At 40.5% G+C, this 26,473-nt stretch overlaps 1 protein-coding gene across 1 annotated transcript in view; it reads right to left on the bottom strand.

Annotated features, from left to right (window-relative positions):
- Window positions 1-12,630: 12,630 nt before the first annotated feature.
- The window catches only part of YTHDF2 (YTH N6-methyladenosine RNA binding protein 2), a 28,236-nt gene continuing 14,393 nt past the window's right edge, over window positions 12,631-26,473 (bottom strand). The window contains exon 5 of the mRNA XM_043444996.1: window positions 12,631-13,480. Coding sequence (XP_043300931.1) covers window positions 13,457-13,480 — 24 coding nt within the window. The 3' untranslated portion in view covers window positions 12,631-13,456. The remainder of the gene's footprint in view (window positions 13,481-26,473) is intronic.

Genomic DNA, 26,473 nt, shown 5'->3' with positions numbered 1-26,473 from the left:
GACCTGCACTGCCTTGAAATTACGAAGGAGATTGACACTAACGGCCCCCCAGTCCTCTGTGACAGCTCGTGAACTCCTCCCATCAGCCCAGCAACACACATTTGATTATACCCGTCTTTCCCATAGGTGGGAAGGCTGTGGGGCAGAAACGTCGAATAACGTGTTCACACAACTAACAAGTGCGTTAGTTAGAATCCCTCCCCCTGGAAAGCCCCCGTCCTTTGTCTGACACCACTGACTGCCTTTCTGCAGGACAGGCTGACTGCATGAAAGGCTTTAGCAGCAAACCTCTGTGCAGCCTGGCTGTTTGCTTCCTTGAACCAAGGTGATGTCGCAGTCAGAGGCCTCCTTTAAAGCACAGCATTGGCACCTGGTAGACTGGACTGTGCAAGGCTGCGACGAGGGTGGCCCTGTCTATGAGCATTTAAGGTGTCATCCTCAAATATCCTAAAAGAGCAGATCCAAAGGAAATGCCTGTGTCCTTTCATTCATCTGTATTGAAATCATGACGTGAGCCAGGCATCGTGCCAGGCACTGGTGAACTCCAGAGGTCTGGTTTTCATTCTTATGGAGCCTCTGGTCCAGCAGGGGAAAACAGAATGTGCAATGAAGGCAAGGTCAGGACCCCTGGGATCTATAACAGGAGTTCTAACGGAGCCTGGCAGCCCCAGGAGAGCTTCAGAGAGGAAGTGATGTTCAATTTTGACCTGAGTGATGAGCCGGGGTTAGTAGTTGAGGGGAGTAGAGTGTGTATGTCGGAGGAAGGAGTTGAGGCCGCGGGAGCCATGTATGAAAACAGCCTGAAGCAGGAGGAGGAACCTCAAGAGGGGTCACAAGGGCAGAGATATTCACCTTGTTCACATCCAAACAGCTAGTACCACACCTGGCACCAATGAGGCACTCTATAAATACCTGGTTGCCTGAATGAATGATTGGATGAATGCTTATATGAAATTCCTCCTAGCTGAAGTAGAGTGGAGGAAAGTCCAGCCTGAGAAGGAGTCTGAGAGGTGGGCATCAGTCAGATCATGCAGGGTCTTGAAGGTCATGGTTAAAGGGCTAGGACTTTATAGAAGGGAAATGGAAGAACAACAATAATGACCTCAAAGAAATGGGAGGGGATACAACCAATGCTGAGTTGTGGCATGATCTTATTGGCATTTTTAAAAAGTCACATTGGCTACTGAGGAGAGAATGGCCTGGCAGAGCAGGTAGCTGGAGGTGACAGTAGTGACGGGAAGGGAAGAAAGTGGAAAGATTCAGGAGAGAGTGAGGGGGCGGAATGATCGGGTCTTGAGACAAGGATGACTCACACACACACGCGTTTCTGGCTGGCTCAACACGCTGGGTGATGCGGACCCTGGTAGGGGAATAGGTAGAGAAGATGAGGAGTTTTTATACATATTGAAATTAAGATGCCCAAGAAACATCCAAACAAAAAGTCAAGTAGGCTGTGGGATGTGTGGGCTGGCGCTCAGAGGATGGCTGACATCTAGATGATAGCTGAAACCACAGGGAAGAATATCACCCAGGCAGAGAATAAAGCAAGAGGAGGCTAGGACCTAGAACTCAGCCTTCAGTGGCTACAGAGAGGAAGAGAAGTCAGCAGATGAAACGAAAAGGGGAGTGAGGCAGGTAGTAAACTAGAGATCACAGGGCCACACAGTCGGAAGGAGAATGTTTTAAGAAAGAAGCAGTCTTCTGAATTAAGAATGAGGGGTTTATCAATAGGAAAGCTATGGAAGACATCAGTTTCTATAAAAATATAAGTGATGATTACTTTTATCTCAGTCCTAAGGAAGGAGACCTAGAGAAGGAAATGGCAACCCACTCCAATATTCTAGCCTAGAGAATTCCACGGACAGAGAAGCCTAGTGGGCTACAGTCCATGGGGTCTATATGGCCACAGTCCAAAGAGTTGGACACGACTGAGTGACTAACACACACACACACACACACACACACACACATGGAAGGAGACTATGTTCCAGAAACAGGACTTGGGAGCCCTCTAATAAGGGAGGCTCTGGACACTGGGAACCTCATAGTTTAATTGTAATCCTTTCCCCTTTGGGGTCAGGCTTTCTGTCTTTGAGAGAAAGAAAAGCTGTCCGTGAGGAGCTTCAGACACAGGAGGAAAGAGCCTTGGAAAACACACTCGTAAAGCATCAGCAAGGACATGTGACGTAGCACGGAAAAAATCAGAGCCCCGTGATTCATTCATTCAACAACACATGTATTGAGTCTCTACTTCTTACCTGACACAAAGATCTCAAGCCATAGACTATTTTTTGATCTACTAGTGTATGCAGCGCATTAATTCCACGAGTCTTTTGTCCTTTCAACAAAAGGGTAAATTCTCAGAGCAGAATGTTTCCTTTACCCCCTTATCTCCCACCAAATTGGGATAACCCAGCTATTCTTGGCAATTCACCCGTCCCACAATTTCCCATGAATCCATTCCTTCTACCTAGAATGTCCTCCAACTGCCTAAATCCTCCTCCTTTTCAAGGCCCAGTTCAGATGTCACTTCCTCTGTGAAATTTCCCCAAATGCGTCAAACTTAATCCTCCCTTCTCAGAGTTCCTAAGGGCCAGAAATAGCTCTTTTCTTCCTACATAGTGTCGATTTCTATGTGAGGCTTCTGTCTCCCAGCTATATCTTCTTACAACTCCCAATGACTAGTAGAGCTCCTCAGTAAATTTGTCAAAAAATCAGGTACCTGCCCCTTCCAACACGTCCCTGGTCAAAATACAGCTCTGCACCCCAGACTGTAGGCTTGGAGGGAACCGACGACTCAGAAAATGCTCCTCTGATGCCGCCTCCTGGCTACATGGGATATGACAGCTCCTGATTCTGGGCTTTCAACGCAAATTTTTGTTCTTTCATTCATTCTTTCATCACGTCTATGCCATCTATACTCTAAGTATACTGGTGACCAAGACAAATGCAGTTCCTGATCTCAAAAAAGTTTAGCGTCTAGGGAAGAAGACAACTTCAGAACTGGAGTGTGCTGTGATCCGGAAAGTTTTAAGACCTCAGGAAAGGCTTTCCTGTCCTGCCTGTCCCTCAGGCTGCCATGTGCCGAGGCCATGACTGGGACATGGTCTAAGCAGGACATTGTCCTTTTGTGGCGCTGGGGCTCTCAGTTGGGAAGGAGGTCCTCCACGTTTCACCCACCATACACCCCCCACCACTTTTGTTTTTCAGTTTATTGATAACAAGAAAAACAGTAAACACTACAAAATAGTTCTCATTTGGTGCCTCTAAATGGCTGGTCCTTGAGTCCATGTCTTCTAGTCTTGAAATCAGTTTTAGAGCAGGAAGAGACCTTCATCCTTTCATTCATTCATCCTGTAATTACTTATTGAGCACAGTTAGGTGCCAGGCATTGCGTTAAGTGCTGAGGACATAGTAGGGAATAAGGACATGGTATAAAGGTCCGTCTGGTCAAGGCTATGGTTTTTCCAGTGGTCATGTATGGATGTGAGAGTTGGACTATAAAGAAAGCTGAGCACTGAAGAACTGATGCTTTTGAACTGCGGTGTTGGAGAAGACTCTTGAGCGTCCCTTAGACTGCAAGGAGATCCAACCAGTCCATCCTAAAGGAGATCAGTCCTGGGTGTTCATTGGAAGGACTGATGTTGAAGCTGAGGCTCCAATACTTTGGCCACCTGATGTGAAGAGCTGACTCACTGGAAAAGACCCTGATGCTGGGAAAGACTGAAGGAGGGAGAAGGGGACGACAGAGGATGAGGTAGTTGGATGGCATCATCGACTCGATGGACGTGGGTTTGGGTGAACTGTGGGAGTTGGTGATGGACAGCGAGGCCTGGCGTGCTGTGGTTCATGGGGTCGCAAAGAGACACGACTGAGTGGCTGAACTGAACTGAACTGATACACTCTCATGACGTTTGTGTTCTCTTTGGGGAGACGGGAAACAAAGCAAGTACACAACTTTTAATATTTATGTATTTATTTGTAATAGGTGGTACACTGTATGATTCAAAATACAAAAAGGTACACAGTGAAGCCTCCCATTCCTGCCCCTAGCCACCTAGCTCCCTCCATAGAGGCCAGCAATGTTATCAGTTACTTCTGTACCCATCCAGAGAAAACATATGAATATACAAGCAAATATATTCTCCCCCCCTCACCTTTTATACAAACGGTGGTATTCTACGCACTCTGCACTGCACCTTGGGATTTTCACTTAACAATAGGTCTTAAGAAATCATTCTATATCAATACATAGCTATCTTTTGTATAGTTGTATGGTATTCCATTGTGTGAATGTTGCATGGTTTAAAATAATGTGAGGATGCAAACAGAAAATAAGTAGGGAGGTGAATTTTAAAAAACAAAGGAGAACTGGTTTTACCTACAGTGGTCAGGAAAGAATGCTTACGCTCAGGAAATGATGTTGAAGCTGAGTTCAAGGAAAAAGAGAGGAAATCACCAGAACACAGGAGGAAGAACGTGCAAGCGAGACAAAGGACTGCCAAGGCGGAAATGAGCTTGGCATCCTGGAGGAGCTGGAGACCACTGTGGCTGGAACCAGAGCCAGATGGTGATGGGCCCTGTAGGCCAGGAGGGGCACAGGGGTGATGCTAAGTGCAGCGGGCAGCGAAGGGCTCAACAGAGAAATGGGCATGCTCCGATTTATACGTGTACATTCACTTAGGCAGCCGTGTGGAAAGTGGACTAAAGGACAAGAGTGATAAATGAGGAAGGAAGCAGATGCAGTACCCCAGGCAGGAAATAAAAACAGCAAGGAGAGGTGGTGGCAATGCAGATGAGAAACACCGGCAGTGTGGGGATTTATTTTGGTAGCAGGGTTGACATGATTGGAAGGTCAACCTCATAGATCATTTAGCCTAGTTCCCTCACTTCCTGGGCTGACCAGGACTTGCTTGCCACAGGTCACAGAAAGCCTTTATGATAGATCCAGACCTAGAATTCAAGGCTTCTGATTTCCAGGTCAGTGTTCTATCTCCCCAAGAAATCTGGAATTGGAGAATAGAAACTATATTCTTAAAATTCTGTTAACCAGTAATTGATGCTCAATTATTTAAAATTGTGTCAGCTTTTTATTAGCTTTCCTGACTCTCCACCTTAGAGTAGAGAGACAGACCTGTGGTGAGTGGAATCTCAGGTTTACTGCTGCCTACTATAAGCCCAGAGCAAGGGAAGCAAGCGGTATGGGAGACGGAAGAGCGAATGTAAATAGGATAGTCTGGAGAGATCTCGCTGGTGAGGGAATCCCTGCTGAAAAAGGGGTGAGTGGGACTTGCAGATAAATGAGGGAAGGTATCCCAGGTGGAAGACCCAGCCAGGGCGCAGGCCCTGTGATAGGAGCCTGGCGTATACGAAGAGAAGCGGGGAGGACAAGGTAAGTGAAAAAGATAAGAACAATGAGATGAAAATGGAATTGTGATGCTCAAGATGGCATAAGAATTTGTGAGCTGTTGAAGGCTTTGGCCTCTGCTCTATAGAGATGGGAGCCAAGACAAAGTCTGAGCTCCGAAGTGGCATGATCTGATGTACTTTTCCACAGGATCCCTTTGTTGCTGTGTGGAGGACAGAAAGTGAAAGTTGCTCAGTTGTGTCCGACTCTTTGTGACCCCATGGAATTCTCCAAGCCAGAATACTGGAGTGGGTAGCCTTTCCCTTCTTCAGGGGATCTTCCCAACCCAGGGATCGAACCCAGGTCTCCTGCATTGCAGGAGGATTCTTTACCAACTGACCTATCAGGGAAACCAGCTGAAAGACTGGTGCAATCATCTAGGTGAGAGAGGATGGTAACTTGACCATAGATATGCTGAGAAGTGGACAACCAGTAAGACTTAACGGACAATTATGACATAGGATATAAGGAAGAGAGTCAAACATTACTCTCAGGATTTGGCCTGAGAAATGAGAGAGATGAAGTTATTGCATGAGATGGGGCAGATGAGGAGGGGAGGGGTGTATAGTTTTATGTAAAGTGTTAGGTTTGAGATGTTGGTGAGACTTCAGTGGAGAGACTGCACTGGCAACTGAATATACCAGAGTGCCAGGGACAGACCTGAACTGACTCTACATTTGGGAGTAGTTGGCACATGGATGGTGTTTAAAGCCCTTGGACTGGATGAAATCTAGTGAGTGTAGGTCAAGGACTAAGCCCCTGGATCACTCTGGCATCAAGAGGGCAAAAACCAGAGGAAGAACCAACCAAGGAGACTAAGTAGGAACAACCAGTAAAATAGGAGGAAAACCAGGAAGTGTGTGTGCCATGCTGGAATCCAAGTGAAAAAAGTGTATCAAGGAGATCACATGCCATTTATAGGTCAAATAGGGGCTGAGAATTAACAATGTACGGTCACAGGTTCAGTACCACTGAAAAGCCTGATTGGAGTGGGTTAGAGAAAATGAGGGGAAAATGGCGCCAGGGAGTAACAGCTTCCTCTTTGGGGTCTTGCTGCAGAGGAATAGAGAAATGAGTTGTAACTGACAGAAGAAATGGGAGGGAAAGGCAGCACATTTTTATGCTGATGGGAATGATCCAACAGAGGTAAAATTGGGATGTGAAAGATTTGATGGAGTGATGTTCCTGAGATGCTGAAAGACTAAGGTCTGATGTGCAAGGGGACTCTTTATAGAAACATACATAGTCCCAAATGCATTGATTCACAAACTCTTAAGCCTCATCAGAATCACCTGGAGCACTTACTAAAGCATAGATTGCTGGGCCCCACCCTCAGAATTTGATTCAGTAGGTCTGAAGTGGCATCCAATAATTTGCATTTCTGACACATTCCCCAGTGGTGCTTATACTGCTGGCCCGGAAAGAAGACTAAGATACATCAACCTACAGTTATGGGGTAAGTAGATGGAGTGGCAGGAGTCAGTGATTTTCATTCTGATTGCTTCACTTTTCTGTCATGTAAAGTCAATGAGAGTGAAGATGGGATACTGGGTGTTGGAGGTTTGAGGAAAGAAAGTAGGAAATGGTTGTCTTGTGAGTAGGAAAGTGAACAGAGAGGGTGAAATGTTGAAATGATCTACCTCCTGAGGTTGATGATCATGAATTTAAGACAAGACGCTGGCTGAATGTTTTTATACAACCACTCTAAACCGTCCACGTGTGGGTAGGTGAAGAATTTTATGTAACCAAGATTGTGGTTTGTCAACTAAACAGATGAAGAGAAAGGGGCATGAGTGTTGACAGTGAATACGAGGTGGGAGGGAGATTACGAGAACCATAAAGTTTAGGAAACAAGAGGTGAGGTGCGGTGAGGTAAGATGATATACTTTTCTCAAAAGTGAGTGCGTTCTTCTCAAAGCCTTACCCAGCTTGTCTTCATCACTCACCTCTCTGAATTTGTTAGCATGACTCTTCCAGCCTCAAACATTTATCTTGTGTTATTTTCTCTATAGCACTCATCTCAGAATTGAAGTCCCATTGAAGAAAGGGCTTTCAGTTTTCTGCTGTGGCCCCAGTGCCTAGAATTCTGCCTGGCATTTAGCAGTCCTCCCCAACATTATCCTTATCCCAATCCTGGCCAGCTTACTCTTCAACCACATCCAGGACATGTCCTAGACTTCTGCATCAAAGTACCTTGATTTGGAATGACACTCATCTAAAACAGTGCCTAACTCTTCAAGTTGAAAGGCTTTGGGGAAATGTTAAGTCTGGAAAAGTTTGGGTCCCAGTGCTTAAGAACAACAAGATGACGAGTTCAAGGTTCTGCCAGGTAGCTTTCGATGACAGAAACCTAGGTCCTGGGGCACTACTCACTCCAGGATCCTAGAAGGTCAACCATATTGTTCTAGAAGACCTGGGTCCTTCTCAGGCAGACCAAAATAGAAAAACTCCTGAAATTGTGATGGGGGAGGGGCAGAGAGACACACACTGTAGATGGTTTAGTATTATCCCATCTTTGTAAAATAACTTAAAATTATACACATTATATTCAGGAATACACACATGCTATATTCTATATACTGAATTTACATATAAAGCAATTTGTTTAATGGTTTAGAAGGATAGATAGCAAAGTGTTATACCAAGATATACTTTTTTAGTCTATATATGTTAACTGTCTGGACAGGTTGTTTTGATTAGAAAAGCACTAGTAGTTAAAAAGAATCTAAATTCCCACAAAAACCATACATCAAGTGGCTTCAGAGGTCAATTCCTCTTTCCAGTGAGGAAATACGTGCAAAGAGTAATTCCCTGACTTTTCCAATCAGACATCTCATTGATGGAGCAGAGTACCTAGGAGTGAGCTCAAACTGCCAACAGGAAGATGAAGAGGCAAGGAGCTCATGTGGTTCCCACTGAGTAAGAAAAACCTAGGAAGATCCAATACTGAAAGGGAAATCTGCCAGGTATTTCTTCTCTTCCTCCTCTGTGTACCTCCCACAGCTGCAAACCTGCACTACATTGCAACCCTTGAACTAAACTGAGGACAAAAATCTTATCATTTCCCTCTCCCCCAGTGCCCAATAGCACCAACAGGGGCTCACAAAATACAGACTGAATGACTGCATAGATAGGAAAAGCAGATGAACACACTCTCACGAAAAACTGGACAAAGCAGCAAGACTGGGAGTTTTTTAGGGAGCTTCCCCTTAAAGGGAAACTCCAGGGTAACTTTATTTTTAGAGCATGTGAACACTGCCCATCGCCAGCAGGTGGGGCCACAGTAACAGTTTTACAACCTTCAGCAGAAGCAAGCAACAAGTCATGCATGGCACTAATGTCATCTTTGCTCCGCTAGCAGGGTAGTGTGAAACCCCAGTTCCCTGTCCTTCATGCAGCAGAGACCTAGCTCACCTGTGAAGGTAAGAAGGTTGGCACTAAGAGAGGCTTTCGCACGAGTGCAAAAGCACTATCTACACCATCTTGAACCCACATTTCTCGCAGTCAAAGTCAGGGGAAAATCAGACCAAATGATTGGGTATGCAGAGCGGCCCCTCCAGGCTGCAGGGGGCTAGTTAGTGGGGTCGTGAGAGTACGGAGAATCAGGTTAGCAAGGCAGGACCTGCCTCCCTGCGGGTCACGATGCCGTGGCCACCAGGCGCGGCGCCAACCTGCGTGCTGTCCAGTCACAGAGCCCAGCAACCTGAAGGAGGGCGGGCGGGTGCCCTACGCTCCCTCCCCTGCAGATGAGGCTAGACCCAGTCCAGGGAACCTGCAAGCAGAGCCCGGCAGGTTTGTGGGACTTCTTCCAACCCACTTAATCTCCCTGTGGCTGATATACCCTACAGTCATGTCAGCTTTCCACGTGCAAACCCAGAAGCTGTAACAAGTATTAGTTTCAAAGAAAGGCTTGTCTCAGGGATAAGGAGTTTCACCCACTGCCAGAAACAGGGTTAGCAGTGAGTGAGTGATCCAGTCTTGAGAAAGCGGCGATACTATCGCAGGCAAAAAAACAGTAAGATTGTAAACTGACTTTATGAAACCTGAATCCTCAGGACACTTTTAACTCACTTCATTTTCAGAGGGAAGGCTCCTACATTCATGACACAAGACTACATTTCCAGGGGGAAAAAATCATTTTTCAAATAAGAGTGGGAATATTCAAGTGCTACCTGCTCCCTAATGAAAAACGTCAGCATATGACCACTTACTTTTCCACAGGCAGAAAAAGCTCTGAACCTCTAAAATAGTTTAGGTGGGGTGGAAGTCAGGATTTTCAACCTTTTGGGTCTCTAATTTACAACACTAGAAAGAGAAATTATGGAAGGGTGCAAACCAACCCGTACTCACTGGCCTCCACTACAGATGAAGTATTAATAAGCCAAGTGAAAAGCCCTCTCCCCAACTCCAGAAGACTGGTACACAGCTCTACAAAGTGGAAGAGATGAGTGGTTAGGTGTTTTGATTAGGCTAAATAATTCTTCACTTATACAAGAAATAAAGCCCCCACTTTAATAATCTGTTGCAATTCAAAGTGTTGCTTTTAAAAAAAAAATCAAGGGTTGGTTTCTAAATAGTCTCCAATAAAAAGAACCTTTGTTCCTTGGAAAAATGGGGCTGACAGACTAAAAATACAAGACTAACCAAGAACATCTTATAGTACATACCAGAATGTTAAGAAAAGGCTCCAAAGAACACTGGGGGCATGTCAAAAGGACACAGGAGCCAACTTGAAGGTGTGCCCAATGGCCAAAGCTGGGACAATTTGAGCAACAAATGATAGCACTGACCCATAGAATAAAATACTTCTGAGTCCATACTGATGTCACTAAATAAATAAAATGGGGAGAAGGGACAGTTTCTCCTTACAGTAAGTAGAATTCTAATAGTACAAATGTAGAAGAAATAATAGACATAATGAATTAACACTTGGTAAATGTCACATACTTGATAGCCAGTGAATAACAATCCAAGGTGTCAAAATTAGTGAACAAAAATTGTTTAAAATTATATCCCTCCACAAGTTACTCACTACAAAAGAAAACAATAACTTTACAGTGGAGAAACACAGCAAATACTACCTTAATGTGATCAAAGTTAACACCACCAATAATACATATGGACATCATGTATCTAGATATAATGTACCAAGAAGGGCATATGATTTTTGCAGTATTCTTACCAAAATATAACTTCAATCTAGTAGTTAGACAAAGTCAGTTCGAGGGGCACTACATAAACAACTGGCAAGTACTCTACCCAAGTGTTAAAATCATAAAAAATAAAGGCTGAAGAACTGCAGTCTACAGACTAAAGACAACTAGACACACCATGGGATCCTGGACTGAATGCTGAGCTGGGAAAAAGAAGACATTCCTTGAACAAATGGCACAAGTCAAATAAGGTCTACAGATTAGTTCATAGTACTGTATCGATATTTACTGCTTTTGAAAATGGTTCAGTGGCTTATATAAAATGTTAGCTTTTAGGGGAAGCTGAGTGAAGGGTATATGAGAACTCTTCACACCATTTTTGCAAAGTTAAGTTTTTTAAAAATGCAACATGGTTGGAGAAAGGTAGTCAATTAAGTATTAAATCAAGTGAATGTGAGACTTACACAGTTTGTTCACATTAAAGATTTAAAGTGCTCTGAGTTAACACTGATGGCACGCTGTGAGACTGTTCAGTTTCCCTTCATATTCAACAAAGGAGAAAAGTAAACTAGCATGGCTGTTGGAGTCTTACATTCACAAATGACAGACAAAGCATTAAGGGCAAACAGTCAAAAGTCAACAAGGGCAAATAATCAAAAGTCAACAATTTCCACTGGCAAAGTTGTCATTAGCAAATAAGAGAACTAGTTTAGCTGCATTTTGGGATCTTCACCAAACCAACTTTTGGACCAACTCTTTGAGCGAATATAATCTAATTTTTTATACTACTTATATATTAAAAGTCCAGTATGTTTTTTTAAAAAAATACACAAATCCAACATCCTGACTCCCTCAATACTCACTGAAGTGAGCAGCCTTGTTAAAGGCTCCAAATTCCTTTCAGCTTGTCCTCAAAGCCAATACCAGTATTTTCTATGTAATGTTAAAATAAAGACTGGCTTAAATACAGAGGCACTAACATTTTGAATAGCAGAAAAGCATCTTAAATGATCTCATATCCAACTTGAATACAATGTAGGAAAATCCAGCTGAAACTGATTTTGAATTTGCTTTTCTCAGGATATTTCTTCCCTTTCAAAAGTGAAATACTAAACCTCCATTAAGCCCATGGGAGTCCTCTAGAAGTCGCAAGAAATCTCAGCTTAAGTTGAATGCAATAAATGTTACATTTCCAATTCAAAACTGGGCATCCTCAAACTTATAAAAGCACAAAGGACGCCCTGATTTGGGGGGAATGTATTTTAAAAAGTTTAGCAAATAGGAATATCTAAATATACTGGACCATGTCTCAGGCAGAAGAAAGTTCTCAACTCTAAGTGTTAACAATAATGCTAATTATTATTATCAGCAACTTATTAATTTTATCACACTCTTGAGTTAGTAGCCTGGGTTGTGTAGAATGGGATGAATAAATCATTTGAGGGCAAAACACAACCCAACAGTATTATAATCTATTTTCTGAATCCTTTCTTATTACGGAAGCTTTTACATTTAATTGAGACACCTTAAGGGCTAAAAATCTGTAAGAAAAAGAGAAGTGCCAAACCTTAGAAAATAAATGATGATGAATCAATTACCCTTACAGTTACATGGTTCACAAAGATCCAAGCCCATTGGAATTTCTTATTCTTGGGACACACAGAATCCTGCCTAAGTCAGTCATATTTCAGATTCAACATGTATATCCTTGATACTGGGCTCTACCTATTATGCACAGAAGATATGTGGCCAGGTTACTACAGGGTTATTACCACAGTGCCTGCCTGGCAACTAATAAAGACTCACAATCAAATATTTGTTGAACAATTTAGCATAGCAGTGGCACTACCTTCTCAGGAAGTATCCAGAAATAAAGCATTATGAATATTGGCCCACCTTGCTTTGCAGTGGTCATGGTTATCCAACCCTGGGTACGAAGCAATTCCTGAACTATTCCATCTCAGTGAACTTTCTAAAAATGGCTGCTGTCTCACCTTGTGAAACTCCTTGTACTCCAAAGCTTTCACAAAACATAGCAAATCAAATAATACTAATAAATGGTACTAGAAGTGATGCTCAACAGGATCTCACGTTTATTGAGAAGTGATTAATGGTAAAAAGAAAGGCAATGCCCTTTCCTCATTGGCTGAACAAGAAACTGAAGAAACATTCACTACACGTTTTTACAATATTTTTCTCTTCCAAAATGCATTTCTGTAAACAAGTTTTTACCACTGTTCTTAGCTTTGAAATCAAATTAATCCTGACTTAATCAGTATAATGTACAAGAACAGAACATTTCTTAGGACTCCTAGTACTTTACTTTGAGTAACAAAGGGTCAGAGAAAATGAACCACCCTTAAAGACACAACCTTGGGTAACACTGTTAAATTCTCCAAGACAGAAATTCTTCATAAAAATGTTCTTCCAGTTCGGAAGGAAAAAAACCAAATTCCCACTTTCTGGGGTGGATGCCCAAAACCTTCAAAACTCAAGTGTTCTCCAAGTGCAAATGTCAAAACGGGGGGAGGAAAGGGTTTAAAAATTAGAGAAAACTGTATGTACTTACGGACTTTAAAATCCGAAAAACATAGTAAAAAGACAAAAAACAAAGCATTATGCTCTGAAATCACAACCAAAGCCAAAATAAAAGGGACATTTTTCACCTAAACTACCTAGAGGGATTTTTTGTTTAGTTTTTCCTTTTTCTTTTTTTTTTCATTTTCCAGTTAAGTCCTATGTCTTTTGTGAAATTCCAATACTTAAACTGCAAGTCTGCAATCGTCTCTGAAGTCAATGAAATTAAGAAAAAAGTCCTAATTCTCTTGAAGGTCATTTTTTTTCCTCTTAGGATATGCAGATGCAACCGTTGCTGCAGGCTGTGCAGAACTGCCTCTTATTTCCCACGACCTTGACGTTCCTATAGAAGTTAAAAAAAAAAAAAATGAAATGGTTAGTTAAAACTTATCTGAACAAGAATTAAAGCTTCATAGAATAACACTATAGAAAATTAATTATTTGAGCTAAACAGAATATTCCCCACAGGTAAAGACTTTTTACTTCTAATATTTTATTTTTTTAATTTATTTATTTTTGGTTGTGCTGGGTCTTTGCTGCTGCAAGGGCTACTATCTAGTTGCGGTGTGCAGGCTTCTCACTTGGGCAGCTTCTCTCGTTGCAGAGCATGGGCTCTAGGGCTGTGGGCTTCAGCAGGTGCAGCCCCTGGGCTCTAGGGCACAGGGCTCAACAACCGTGGCCCACGGGCTTCGCTGCTTCACAGCATATGGGATCTTCCCAGATTAGGGATCAAACCTGTGTCTCCTGCATTGACAGGCGAGTTCTTTACCACTGAGCCACCAGGGAAGCTCTACTTCTAATATTTTAAACGAAAGTACTAACACTCACGAACCCTAATTAATATGAAATCATTTTCCTTGAGTAAGCCCTGAACAATACTGGAGTCATCCTATATTAGTCCCAAGGCATTAAACATATTCACGGGCCTCAATTTCCTTCTTGTTTTTGGTTAAGTGAGGATATGTATCTAGGCTGTGGGAGAATTAATGAGCTGACATACAGAAAGCTCTTACTCCATAGCAGGCAAGAAAATCATCTTTTTCCCCAAGGGAGAGTTTAAAATCCACTCAAATGGATTCTGAAAACTGAATGCAATACTTATCTTTTCCCTGAAATAAATCTAAATACTCCTGTCTTACTAAGAATCATTCTTTATGAGCTTTTCATAAATTTACCCTAAACATCATTCCATTTCACACACTACCTCACAAAGGAATTTTAAAACATACAACTCAATCCACATGCCTTTTAAAAGCAAAAAACAAAAAAAAGCAAAAGCATTAAGTGGTTAGGAGCAAGCTCACATACCTGAACTTAAGACTTGATTCATCAAGCTATGTAAGTAGTCATTTGTTCCTATTCACCTTATGGTAACTATGGTTCTGAAGTTAAATATGATTCCTATTTTAAAAACAAACAAACAAAAAAAAAGCCAACTACCACTTATGGGCTACCAGATTCCAGGCACTGTACATAATGATCTTCATAACCAACCTGCAAGGACTGTACTATTCCCGCTTTAGTGATAAAAAACTAAAGCTCAAAATAGTTTACTTGATCAAGGTTTCCCAAGAACCAAGATTCCAAACCCATGGCTATATGGTTCTTTGTCTACAACATGTAGGAACATTTTGCAAAAGTCAACAAAGTGAAGTGAGGCTTTGTGATGAACTGACTACCCTAGCACTAAATTACTCCATGGATATAAAAAACAGTAACTATTCAGAAGGAACAGTTATCTTTTTGTGATGTCCTACTGGACATATCTGGAATTCAGAAATAAACTCACCAACATACAAAGATATGGGATATTATTTTCAAAATAAGTCATTTGGAAATTTCAAACTTAATAAAGTTAACAAAAAAATTCACCCACATGCTATTTCTGGAATTCAAACTCAATTCAACAATTTGAAAAAGGAAAAAGAAAAAAAGAATAAGAAATTAAATCCAACATAAATAAGGGACCTCAAAAATTCTGATGTTCCTCAGCTGCAATACTGAGCCCCCCCCCGCCGATTCTCTATATAACTGTCCCAAAGTTTTGATGATAGATATATTATTTATAATAGGAAAACCCCAACTAAAAAACCTCTGGCACTGACCAAAACAAAACTTTCAACAGCACATCGATTCTCATATCAGTCCTTTTAACTGAAACATAGCTGATTTACAATGCTGTGCTAGTTTCAAGCATATAGTAAAGTGATTCAGTTACATATATTCTTTTCCCTCACGGGTTATTACAAAATACTGAATGTATCCTATGCTACAGCAGTAGGTTGTATCTTGCTGTTGTAGGTTACTTTTTTTTTTCTTATTTTTTTATTGAAGGATAATTGCTTTACAGAATTTTTCTCCTATCAATCTTAAACTTATCTACCTAGTTCAGTCTTCCTTAATTTGGATGAATACTATTTATCTAACCTCTTCTATTTCCAATCAAAATCTATCTTTCCTTTCAGGAAATATGGACTTTTTTCATGTTTCTTGATTAAACCTCATTCTTATAGTTTTAAGCCAAGAATGCGTGGAATACCTAGCCTTCTGACCTTTAGGGTACAGTTCAAAACTCCTTCCTTCTCTGAGACTTCCTTAGCCCCTGCAGTTTTCAAAGTCCTTCTAAATCTGCAACCACAATTGAAAATTAAATTGTTTTGTTTCATAGAAAATTAGTCCCAACTCAACCAAAAGCTCCTAGAAAGCAAAGAACAGGTCTTCAGTTAAGCTCACTCACAAACTTACTTAGAAGTTTGTCAGTGGATAACAGGCTACAACTGACTTTTAAGTAAAATTCTGGTTCTTATCACAAGAAAAAAAATGGTAATGGATGTTAATTAAACTTATTGTGGTAAGCATTTCTCAGTATACACATTTATCAAATAACTATGCTGTAGTACACATTTAACAATGCTGTATGTCAATAATACCTCAAAAAACTGGGGAAAATCCCTAGAGGCAATTTCTATTACCAGTTTCTCCTGTCCTTCCTGAGCTATTTTAAGCATATAAAAGCTGGTATTGTCTTTTGCTTTTCACAAGTTGCATATGACACTTCCTTCACTTTGCTCCCCCCGCCCCCCAACTTAATATGTCCTGCAGACTGTTCAGTTTCAGCACATACAGATCTGCTTTTTTATGGATCTGGGAGCACCCTCCTAGCTCTGAATATAAGTACTGAAGATCTAAAAGAAAAGTAGTTCTCAAAGACATGCTGAATGAAAGAAGCCTTAAACAAACAGAATGAACACATAATGCATGACTCCAATTATGTGAAGTTTTGTAACAGGAAAAACAAATCTATGATGGGGACAAAATTAGAAAAGTAGTTATCTTTGGTGAAGCAGGGGTGGGACTGACTAAGGGGCATGAGGGAAACTTCTAGGATGATAATGTTTTGTGTATCTTTTTTTTTTTATTATTATTTTTGATGTAGATCATTTTTAAAGTCCTTATTGAATTTGCTACAATGCTGCTTCTGTGTTCATTTTGGATTTTTAGTGAGAGGTGGGTGGGATCTTAGCTCCCCACCAAGGATCGAACCTGCACCTCTTACATTGGGAGGCAAAGTCAACCTCTGGATCGCCAGGAAGTCCTCACTCTATATCTTCATAGGAGTCTGAGTTACACAGACAGGTACATTTGTCAGCATTCCGCAAATAGACACTTGTGCATTTCATGTAAGTTAAACTCAAAAAGTACGTAAAACAAATACTGAGCTCTAATAATGACATGTATGCTGAAATGTTTAGGGGTGAACTGTACTGATAATGATAATTTCTTTGTAATGCATCAAAAAATAAAATGGACTGGTAGAAAGACAAAAAAAAGGGGGGGGGGGGAGTTCTGCCTATCTCTTATTTTAATGTAATGTGGCCCCAAGAATATAAATTAACTTACATGCTCCAATTGTACTGCTAAACTAGAAAACCTCGACTGCCAAATCTGTTTTCCCCTAAGAAATACATTTATAGGAAATTTCCTGGTGGTCCAAAGGTTAGGGCTCCATGCTTCCACTGCAAGGGGCAAGGGTTCAATCCCCGGTTGAGGAACTAAAACATCCACATGCCCAGTGGCTCGGCAAATGACATCATTTAAAATATTTTGTGAAAAGAAATTCAAAACAGCACTGTGCAATTGCTCTTATTATAAACAAAGTTTGTTTCTCTTTATATAATGTAATACTAAATCCACAAACACCTGTGTTCAACTCTGCCTCCAACAAAACTATTTCTGAATTTAACCACACAATTATACCAAAATGGTAAATACCACCTGTGTCCTAATGTAAACCTGTGTGACAGGTTTACTTTACATCAAGGGTCCTAAAACACCACCCCACCCCATGGTCTGTTAGGAACCATACTATACAGCAGGAGGTGAGCAGCTGTGGTAGGGCAGGGGCCAGGGTGGGGGCAAAACCAAAACCACTCCCCACCCCCACCCCCTTACTATGGAAAAATTGTTTTCCACAAAACTGATCTCCGGTGCCAAAAAGGTTGGGGACCACTGCTTTAAATTATGCAAATTTCATGCAAACAACAAATGGCATTAGCTGCCTTAATCTCCTAATCAACATTAAGAAAATATCACATTGATCCAATTCAGCAAGCTGATTAAATTGCTCTTCCACTTCCAAATACAATTTTGATGTGTACACAAATAAGCTTACATATTTACAAATAAATATACACCTTCTCAGAAATTGTAGAGATACTTAAGCATTCACATCTTGAAAAGTAAAATGAATTTGGCACCAATAATAAAACTGTAAATGTAAATAATAAAACTTTAAATGATAAACATAATAAAACTGTAAATGAGTCACCAGATTTTTAATATTGCTAGATATTTTAAACATTAAAAAAAAAAAAACCTAGGGGGAATTCTCCAGCAGTCCAGTGGTTAGGACTTCACACTTCCACTGCAGGGGACACGAGTTCGATCCCTGATCAAGTCTGATCCCTGGTCAGGGAACTAAGATCCCAAAAACTATACAGCAGGGCCAAAAAAGAAAATCAAAACAAAACACAACAACAAAAATCCACAACTTGGCTAGAAACAGGAATGAATCAGATGACCCTGCTTGAAGGGCCCGTGACTGCCCAAATCTATGACAATGTGAGCATTACACAGCCTTACTGATAAGTGAACAACTATCTTCAGTTCAGTTCAGTTCAGTCGCTCAGTCATGTCCGACTCTTTGCAACCCCATGAATCGCAGCACGCCAGACCTCCCTGTCCATCAAAAACCCCCGGAGACTACTCAAACTCATGCCCATCAAGTCAGTGATGCCATCCAGCCATCTCATCCTCTGTCGTCCCCTTCTCCTCCTGCCCCCAACCCCTCCCAGCATCAGGGTCTTTTCCAATGAGTCAACTCTTTGCAACTGGGCAAGAATTAGCAATGGATGCTAAATCTAGAGGGTGAAAATTTGATGAGGAGCAAGATATTTATAGTCTCAAACTATTTTCCCACTTATTGAAAGGAAAACAGTACCTTTACAATGAAGAACCACGTGAATACCTTAAGCGGTCAAAGTAAACACTACCAATAATGGCATAAACAGACATCTTATGCCTCCTAATGTGATGCACCAAGGACAGAGTCACATAGTATTCCTGTCAGAAAAGCATAATCTGATTGTACACTATGAGGAAAGGAAACTTTAGACAAACTGAGGGCGACATCTACAAAAACAGAATTCATATACTCTTCAGAAATATCATGTAATAAACAAAAAGGTCGAATGGGTGAGATGCTGGTGTGTGATTATGTGTGTATAACTGCAGATTGAGAGACTAAAAAAACATAAAACTGAAAGGTCCTGTACTGGACCCTGGACCACAAAAAAATTGCTACCAAGGACATTAAGACAACTGGTAAAAATATGAATACCATCGGTAGATTAGGTAACAGTACTGCATCAATGTTAAATTTCTTGTTTCTGAAAAACTGCACTGTGGTCATAAATGCATGCTCTTCTTTTTAGGAACTACTCAGCAAAGTTTCGAGAAAGGGGTTCGATGCCTTGGAATTCACTTTAAAATGATCCACAAAAAATTTCACACACATCTCCAAAGAGAATGATGAAGCAAGTGTAGCAGAATATTACACTGGTAAATCTGGGTGAAGAATATTTGGGAGTTCTTTGCACTGTTCTTTAAATTTCTCCAAATCTGGAATTATTTCAAGATAAAAAGCTTGGGACAATTCATTTAATTCTTCAAAAATTGGCTGCATTAAAAAGTTATGTTTGGGGACTTCCCTGGCGGTCCAGTGGTTAAGACTCTGCACTTCCAATGCAGGGGGTGTTAGTTCCATCTCTGGCCAGGGAAGTAAGACCCCACCTGCAGGTGTAGCCAAGAAAAAAGAAGTTTATGTTTAACAACTTGTAAAACTTTGAAATGTGTTTATTTCCTCATATCTATACTAAAATCATCAAACATGAGAGTATTTTAGCAAAAGAAAAAGAAACAACTCTGCCTATCAGCTTTTTACAAGTCTTTTAAAATGAGAAAAAAATGACAGAACAGAGTCTAACACAAGGACCATTATTTTAACCATTTTGAGACATTAAAACCTTTTAGAGTTCTATAAAATACTTCTCTTACAGCAGGTCTTTTCTTTCACTTGTTTGACTATTTCTTATTACTGCCGGAATTCCAGTAAACTGATTGCTTTGACAATCTATGGTCAAGACTTCATTTGTCAGATGCATTTATAACATTTCTAATCAACCAGTGCTGCCGTGGTAATACTTAATAAAGAAAAATCTGGGGGTGAGACAGAAGAATGATGATAGATACACAATAAAAGGAAAGAGCAGAACACATAAAAGCAAGCTGAGACCTCCAATGGGTCCAGGTCCCAGCCGGAATTGCCATAAGCACAAAACGTACTTGTGTCTTGCTGGACACTCCAGCTTTTATACATGGAGATGCTACTGATCCACTGAAGCAGGGGAAGTGGTAAGGCATACTGGCTTTCCCCACAGTGGTGTCATGTTGCAGCCTATATACCACATTTTTTAAAGCTAGTGTCATGTGAGAGGCAGCTATAGTGTCATCAGTGGTAGGAACCGGCTGGAGTGGCCAGTCTAGGTTAAACCCCTATATAAGATCCTCAAGCACAAACACGAAATTAATCATGAAGTCCTAGTTAAACAGAAAACAGACCAAATGCTAAAAGTAAGAAAGATGCATTCCCAGAGCTTTACAATACTGTGATGGTAATAAGGAATAAAAGAAAACAGCACAGCAAGATTTTACTGAATTCACACTGCATCACAAAATTCCCACTAGAACATTCACCTAATCTTTAAATCAGTTCACAATCTCATTGTTCATTCTTCAGTGAAGAGACTAAAGGAAAAAATCTTATGAAATTAAATAAGATAAATTTAAAGACATTAACTAAGAATATATAAACCAGCAGAAGAAGTTTCTAGGCCTCAATATCTGGTCTGTCACTTAAACAACTAGAGGTTAACACACCATCTATCCATCACATTTTAGTCTCTTCTCACCTTACATCTATGACTATAAAATGCAAAACTCCATCTCTAGAGGAAATATCCTGAAAGCCACAAAGTGGCAATGTTACTTAAAGTCTGTACATTTTAAATCTCCTTCTGAAATGTTTCCTCTGTTTAGCTTAATATCCTTTCTCATCTCTACCACCATTCCTCTCCCCACTTTTAAGTGGGCCACAAACACAACAGGCACACACACATCTATTTACCAGATATAATTGTATTAACTTTAAAATCTGATGTCTATCCTCTGAAATAAATTTACTTAACAGCCCTCAACTGAATCTTATGTCCCCCTGGTCCTTGGTAGACAAGAACACACACTTCACAACCTCTGGCTGAAAATAAGAAAATGGTAGACAGCTTAACATGAAAAAACAGTATTATACTAACATAACTTTCAATGTTTTATATGGTTTATGGAATTTTTTTTTTTTTTTTTTGGTCCCGCTTTGAGGTTTGAGGGATCTTATTTCCCTGATGACCAGAGATCGAACTCCTGCCCTCAGCAGTGAAAGTGTGGAGTCCTAATCACCAGACTGCCAGGGAACTCCCTGAAAAAAATCTTAATAATCTCTGATGCTGTTAATATATGCATTACGTGAGTCTAAGGGCAGAAAGATCACAAGCTATATATAATTAATATTCTGTCTTTCCCATAATGAAGGAACAAAAATATATCTTCCATCAATTCTCTAATTTAAAGCAGAGCTATTTATTTAAAGTATCTTCTGTCTTCTCCCTTTTGAGATTTCTAGATGCAGAAATGGACATTTAGTTGAAATATACTTCTAGGAAATGACACAGGAGCACCAGAATGAAGTAAATACATTTAACTATTAACTTTCCAGACATCACATTTACAAAGAGTTAGTAGCTGAACTCCTATATACATTTCACCAAAAGGGTTAGAAGTAAAAGCCTGGATAATCTACTATTTTCAAGCCCTGAATAGTAAGTCTAACTAGTAACAGAACAAAGGGTAAGATAGATTACTTTTTTTCAGTTATTCTTTGAAAATAACGGGCTCTCCAGTAAGGAATACATTTGAACAAAAACTAATTTTATAATAAAACCAACTTCTGAAAACACTTCGGAATACAATTTAACAAATAAGGTTTTTTAATAGCTCGTCAGTCAAACCCCTCAACTCCCAGCATTTGACAGTAAGTTCAGAAAATGAAGCAATCACTGAATATGCTTCCCAGCTATTTGATATAACCTCCAGTTCGACCTTCAAAAATTTCAAGTGGAACCATCCTCGACACCTCCATGAATACCTCTCTAGTCCAAGCTACTGTAATCTCTCAATAGGACTTTGACTCCTTTTAACTGATCTCTTTCGGTATTGTGCCCTCCTCAGTCTGTTCCAAAAATGGGGACCCAGCAGCATTATTAAGTACCGTATCAAAAGTTACTGAAGAATTTGATGTCTGACCCAAAATAAACACAAATGTAAGTATATTTATGTGTGTGTATATATATATTATTTATATGCCTGAGATTATGGATAATATTCATAAAAGACCTGTATGCAATTACTTCAGTCACATATATATATTTAATCCTAACAACCCAGTAAACTTTTTCCCCTATTTTCATAAAATACTAAGGCTCAGAAGATTTACTTGCTCATTTGACACTAAGAGGCAGAGAAGGCTCCTAGCCTTTTCACTCCTATGTTAACAAAACCATGAGTATGATTCATGCTCAATCAATAATACCAACCTAACAAACAATATATACCTAAGTTTTTTATTTTCTTTTTCCTTTATTTATTTATTTTTTCAGTGGGTTTTGTCATACATTGATATGAATCAGCCATAGATTTACACGTATTCCCCATCCCGATCCCCCCTCCCACCTCCCTCTCCACCCGATTCCTCTGGGTCTTCCCAGTGCACCAGGACCGAGCACTTGTCTCATGCATCCCACCTGGGCTGGTGATCTGTTTCACCATAGATAATATACATGCTGTTCTTTCGAAACATCCCACCCTCACCTTCTCCCACAGAGTTCAAAAGTCTGTTCTGTACTTCTGTGTCTCTTTTTCTGTTTTGCATATAGGGTTGTCGTTACCATCTTTCTAAGTTTTTTAAAAGGCCCGTCATACATATACTTCACAGAATCCCTTCCCACATTCCCCAAAACTAATTATCTTTAAAAGTCAGTTAACATCTTTGGACAACTTCAGGATGGATAATGGTCACTAAATCTTATTCCTTTAAATTATCTAACAACTCCAAACAATTAAGGTGCTCATAAAAAGGAAGATACAATAAAATAAGGTAAAACTTAAAACATTAAAGCCTCTTAGAAGTAGCCATAATGTCTCTGAGGAGTAGATTACAGCATGAAATTACACGCAGGATATTCCGTTACACTGCCACCTTTTAATGAACTAATTACAGGCAATTCACTGGAGGCTCATAATATTGATAGCTGGTGAAAACTACTACTCAAAAGACCCTTTCAGCCTCAAGGTAGGCCACAGTATAAAAAGGTATAGAGCCAGGCTTACCAGACACATACAACTTCTAACATTATTTCCAAAGATCAAGTCTTGAGACTAGCAGGCAGAGACTGGGAAAACTTTAGTCCAAAGGAAGAAACTTACAGGAAAAATAAGCATGAGGAATTTGAGGCGGGGGACACACAAAAAACTACCTAATGACATTCATAATTTAAATACAAGGGAATCAACTATCAAGCTGAGAAAATACAGATTCCAAAGCCTCAGCTTCAAAGGTGCTCACCTGGTAGGAGAGGAAGGACAAGAATCTGTCATGTAGGTACTCTCAAATGGTAAGTTGTAGGACTTCCCTGGTCAGTGGTCCAGTGGTTAACAATCTGCCTGCCAATGCCCTGGAGGTGGGTTTGATCCCCAAAGCAACTAAGCCTGTGTGCCACAACTACTGAACCGGCGCTCTAGAGCCTACGCTCTCAGGAAGCCTGTGTACAACTAGAGAAAGGCTACACACAGCAACAAAGACCCAGCACAGCCAAAGATAAACAGTAAATAAAATTTCTAAAAACTGAAAAAAAAAAAAAACCCAAAGAACCATTTATGTTCTCCCTTACTCCTGCTGTCCATCTTTAGCAGCAACTCTCACAAGGTTAGGTAGATACAATCTGCTCCATTTTGATGCTTGTGATGAGGGAAGTTTTAAACCTAAGTGCTTAAATAAAGGTTTAAGTTTCAATTAATTATGCTCTCCTCATACAGGCAACAAAGAGGTGAATGGCTATAGGCATCAATAGATAATAGATCATTGCTGTTAGCTACTTTAAATGATAAATGTGAAGATTCAGCAAGACCAAAGAACAAAAAGCTTTGGGGCAAAACAAATTCCACCTCTTTTACGACCTAGCCAGTCTCTTAAGAAAGTTATTCCTTTTTGAATCTCAATTCCCTAATTGTAAAATGAAAATTATCTTGGGGATTCCCCAGCATCCAACGGTTAGGAGGACTCTGCTTCCACGGCACAGCGCCCAGGTTCCATCCCTGGTGGTCGGATCCTCAGTCAGGATTCCCTCCCCTCCCTGAGCTTCACAGTAGGGCTAAAAACAAACAAACATAATCTTAACTATTCTACAGGGTTGTTACAAGGCATCTGCAATAACATATGGAAAGTGCCTTATATAAACGTGCAAAAAAATGGCTAAATATGGGTAAATACCTGAAGTGCTAAGGGGGAAAAAGCAGGATTAAATACTATATAGAATATGATAACTACATAAACCACTAAACTATGTAGGAAAATAAGCCAAAATGATGAGTGGTTTTTGTTACAGCAGAGGAACTATGGGTCAGTTTTCTTTCCTTTGCTGCATTTTTTTATAATTAGGTTATATTTTCCAATGAAAAACAAATGCAACGGGAAATGTGCAAATGTTAATATAAAATTGGCACACAGCAAATTTAACACAAGTTAAAAACTCAGTATGCTATTCACACCAACTGCCAAAAAGGTCCACATGAAGACAAAAGCTTATATATGTCTACCCTTTCTAAATGACTTCATGTATTACACGAGTTATCTGTCCAAAATTTTCAGCTTTGACACATGTCGCAGAGTATTAAATATCTTGTTTCATAAGAACCAACAGGTATTACAACAGCAGTAAACGCAAGAGTTGGAAAGAGCAACTGCCTGCTTCTTCCCTTCCCTCCCCCCTACATTTAAACAGCTGAAACTTGAAGACTTTAACCATTTTCTCCCTTCATCTTTCTTTCCACACTCTTTTTCTATATACATGTCCTTCCAGACCCAACTCAACTCCAGTCTTCCATAAAAATGACGACCCTGGTCTTGCTATTCTTTTCTTCTGTACTTAGTTTCATACTATAAAATTAGCACTTTAATATACATTATCCTATACTGTTTCATCTAAGACATTTCCTCCAATACACACGATCTCATACAATTTTATCTATATCTCCTCCCTAGGGCTAACTGGAGTTAAATTAGTTCAACTAGGGATTGTTTATTCAGCGAGGGATGAAAAGTATTAGGGCACTATTTACCGAGCTGTCAGCTCCTGCAGGCTTGCAGAATTCAATGGTGAAGAGATCACATTTGCTTTCCCTAATTCAGGTAACAGAGCTTTTTCCTCTACATGAAACTCCTAACTAGTGCAGGTGTCAGTCCTTATCATACAGTTCTTTAAGGCAGTCAAAGCCAATGCTGCAGGCATCCCCAGCTTCTGTGAGATGTTTTCTTAATCCCTCCCTTCCTCCAAGGCTAAATAACCAATATACCTAGATGAGATGTTGAAGCAGCAGATTCCTTATGATTCTTCAATTTCAAAACAGATCACCCCCACTCCCAATTACACCTCCTTGCACCATTTGTTCATTAAAAAAAAATTCTTGTCACACAGTGGGTTCCCAATTCTGCTTCACAGAGGAGGGACTTTGAAGATCACCCAGAGGGGGTAAAAAACACTGAGCATGTAGGAATCCGCCTGTAAAGCGGGCGACCTGGGTTCAATCCCTGGGTTAGGAAGACCCCTGGAGGAGGGCATGAGAACCCACTACAGTGTTCTTGCCTGGAGAATCCCCATGGACAGACAAGCCTGGTGGGCGACAGTCCACAGGGTTGCAAAGAGTCAGACACAACTGGGGCAACTTAGCAGAGCACACATGTGAAATCAGCCTTCATGGGGTTCTGAGGAACAGTGTTTGGAGCGGGAAAAAAATGCCATGTTAAAAAGTCTGAAAACTTATAGGACTAACCTTTACTTCTGGTAGATAAGCAAAATGGTTCACATCTCAGTAATTCTTGGTTTATACTAACAGTAAATACTAACAGTAAATGATTCTAAAATTGTTAACCACTCCTTGTCCCAAAATGTTTAGGTCTGGAAAAATGGCCCGCTCTAGATCAAACTTGACCGCTACCAAAAACAGAATACTGGACTTCCCTAGTGGTACAGTGGAGAAAAATCCACCTGCCAATGCAGGGGACACAGGTTCCATCCCTGGTCCGGGAAGATTCCACATGCCTCAGACCAACTAAGCCTTGTGTGCCACAACTACAGGGCCTAGGGCAGCAATTACTGAAGCCCAAGCGCCTAGAGCCTGTGCTCTGCAACGAGAAGCCACCGCAATAAGAAGCCATCGCACCGCAACTAGAGAGTAGTCCCCACTCAACGCAACTAGAAAAAGCCTACCACACAAAGCAACCAAGACCCAGTGCATAAATAAATTTTAAAAAGAAAAAAGAACCAGAATACTGACATTTTCAATACTCAACTGTATTTCAGAAATTTTTATATAGTCTAATTCACCAAAACAG

Source organism: Cervus canadensis, chromosome 24 (genome assembly GCF_019320065.1).
Source record: "Cervus canadensis isolate Bull #8, Minnesota chromosome 24, ASM1932006v1, whole genome shotgun sequence".
In the NCBI taxonomy this organism is placed as follows: Eukaryota; Metazoa; Chordata; class Mammalia; order Artiodactyla; family Cervidae; genus Cervus; species Cervus canadensis.
The sequence above is the reverse complement of the archived record's forward strand: the minus strand, read 5'-3'. Positions and strand labels throughout refer to the sequence as shown.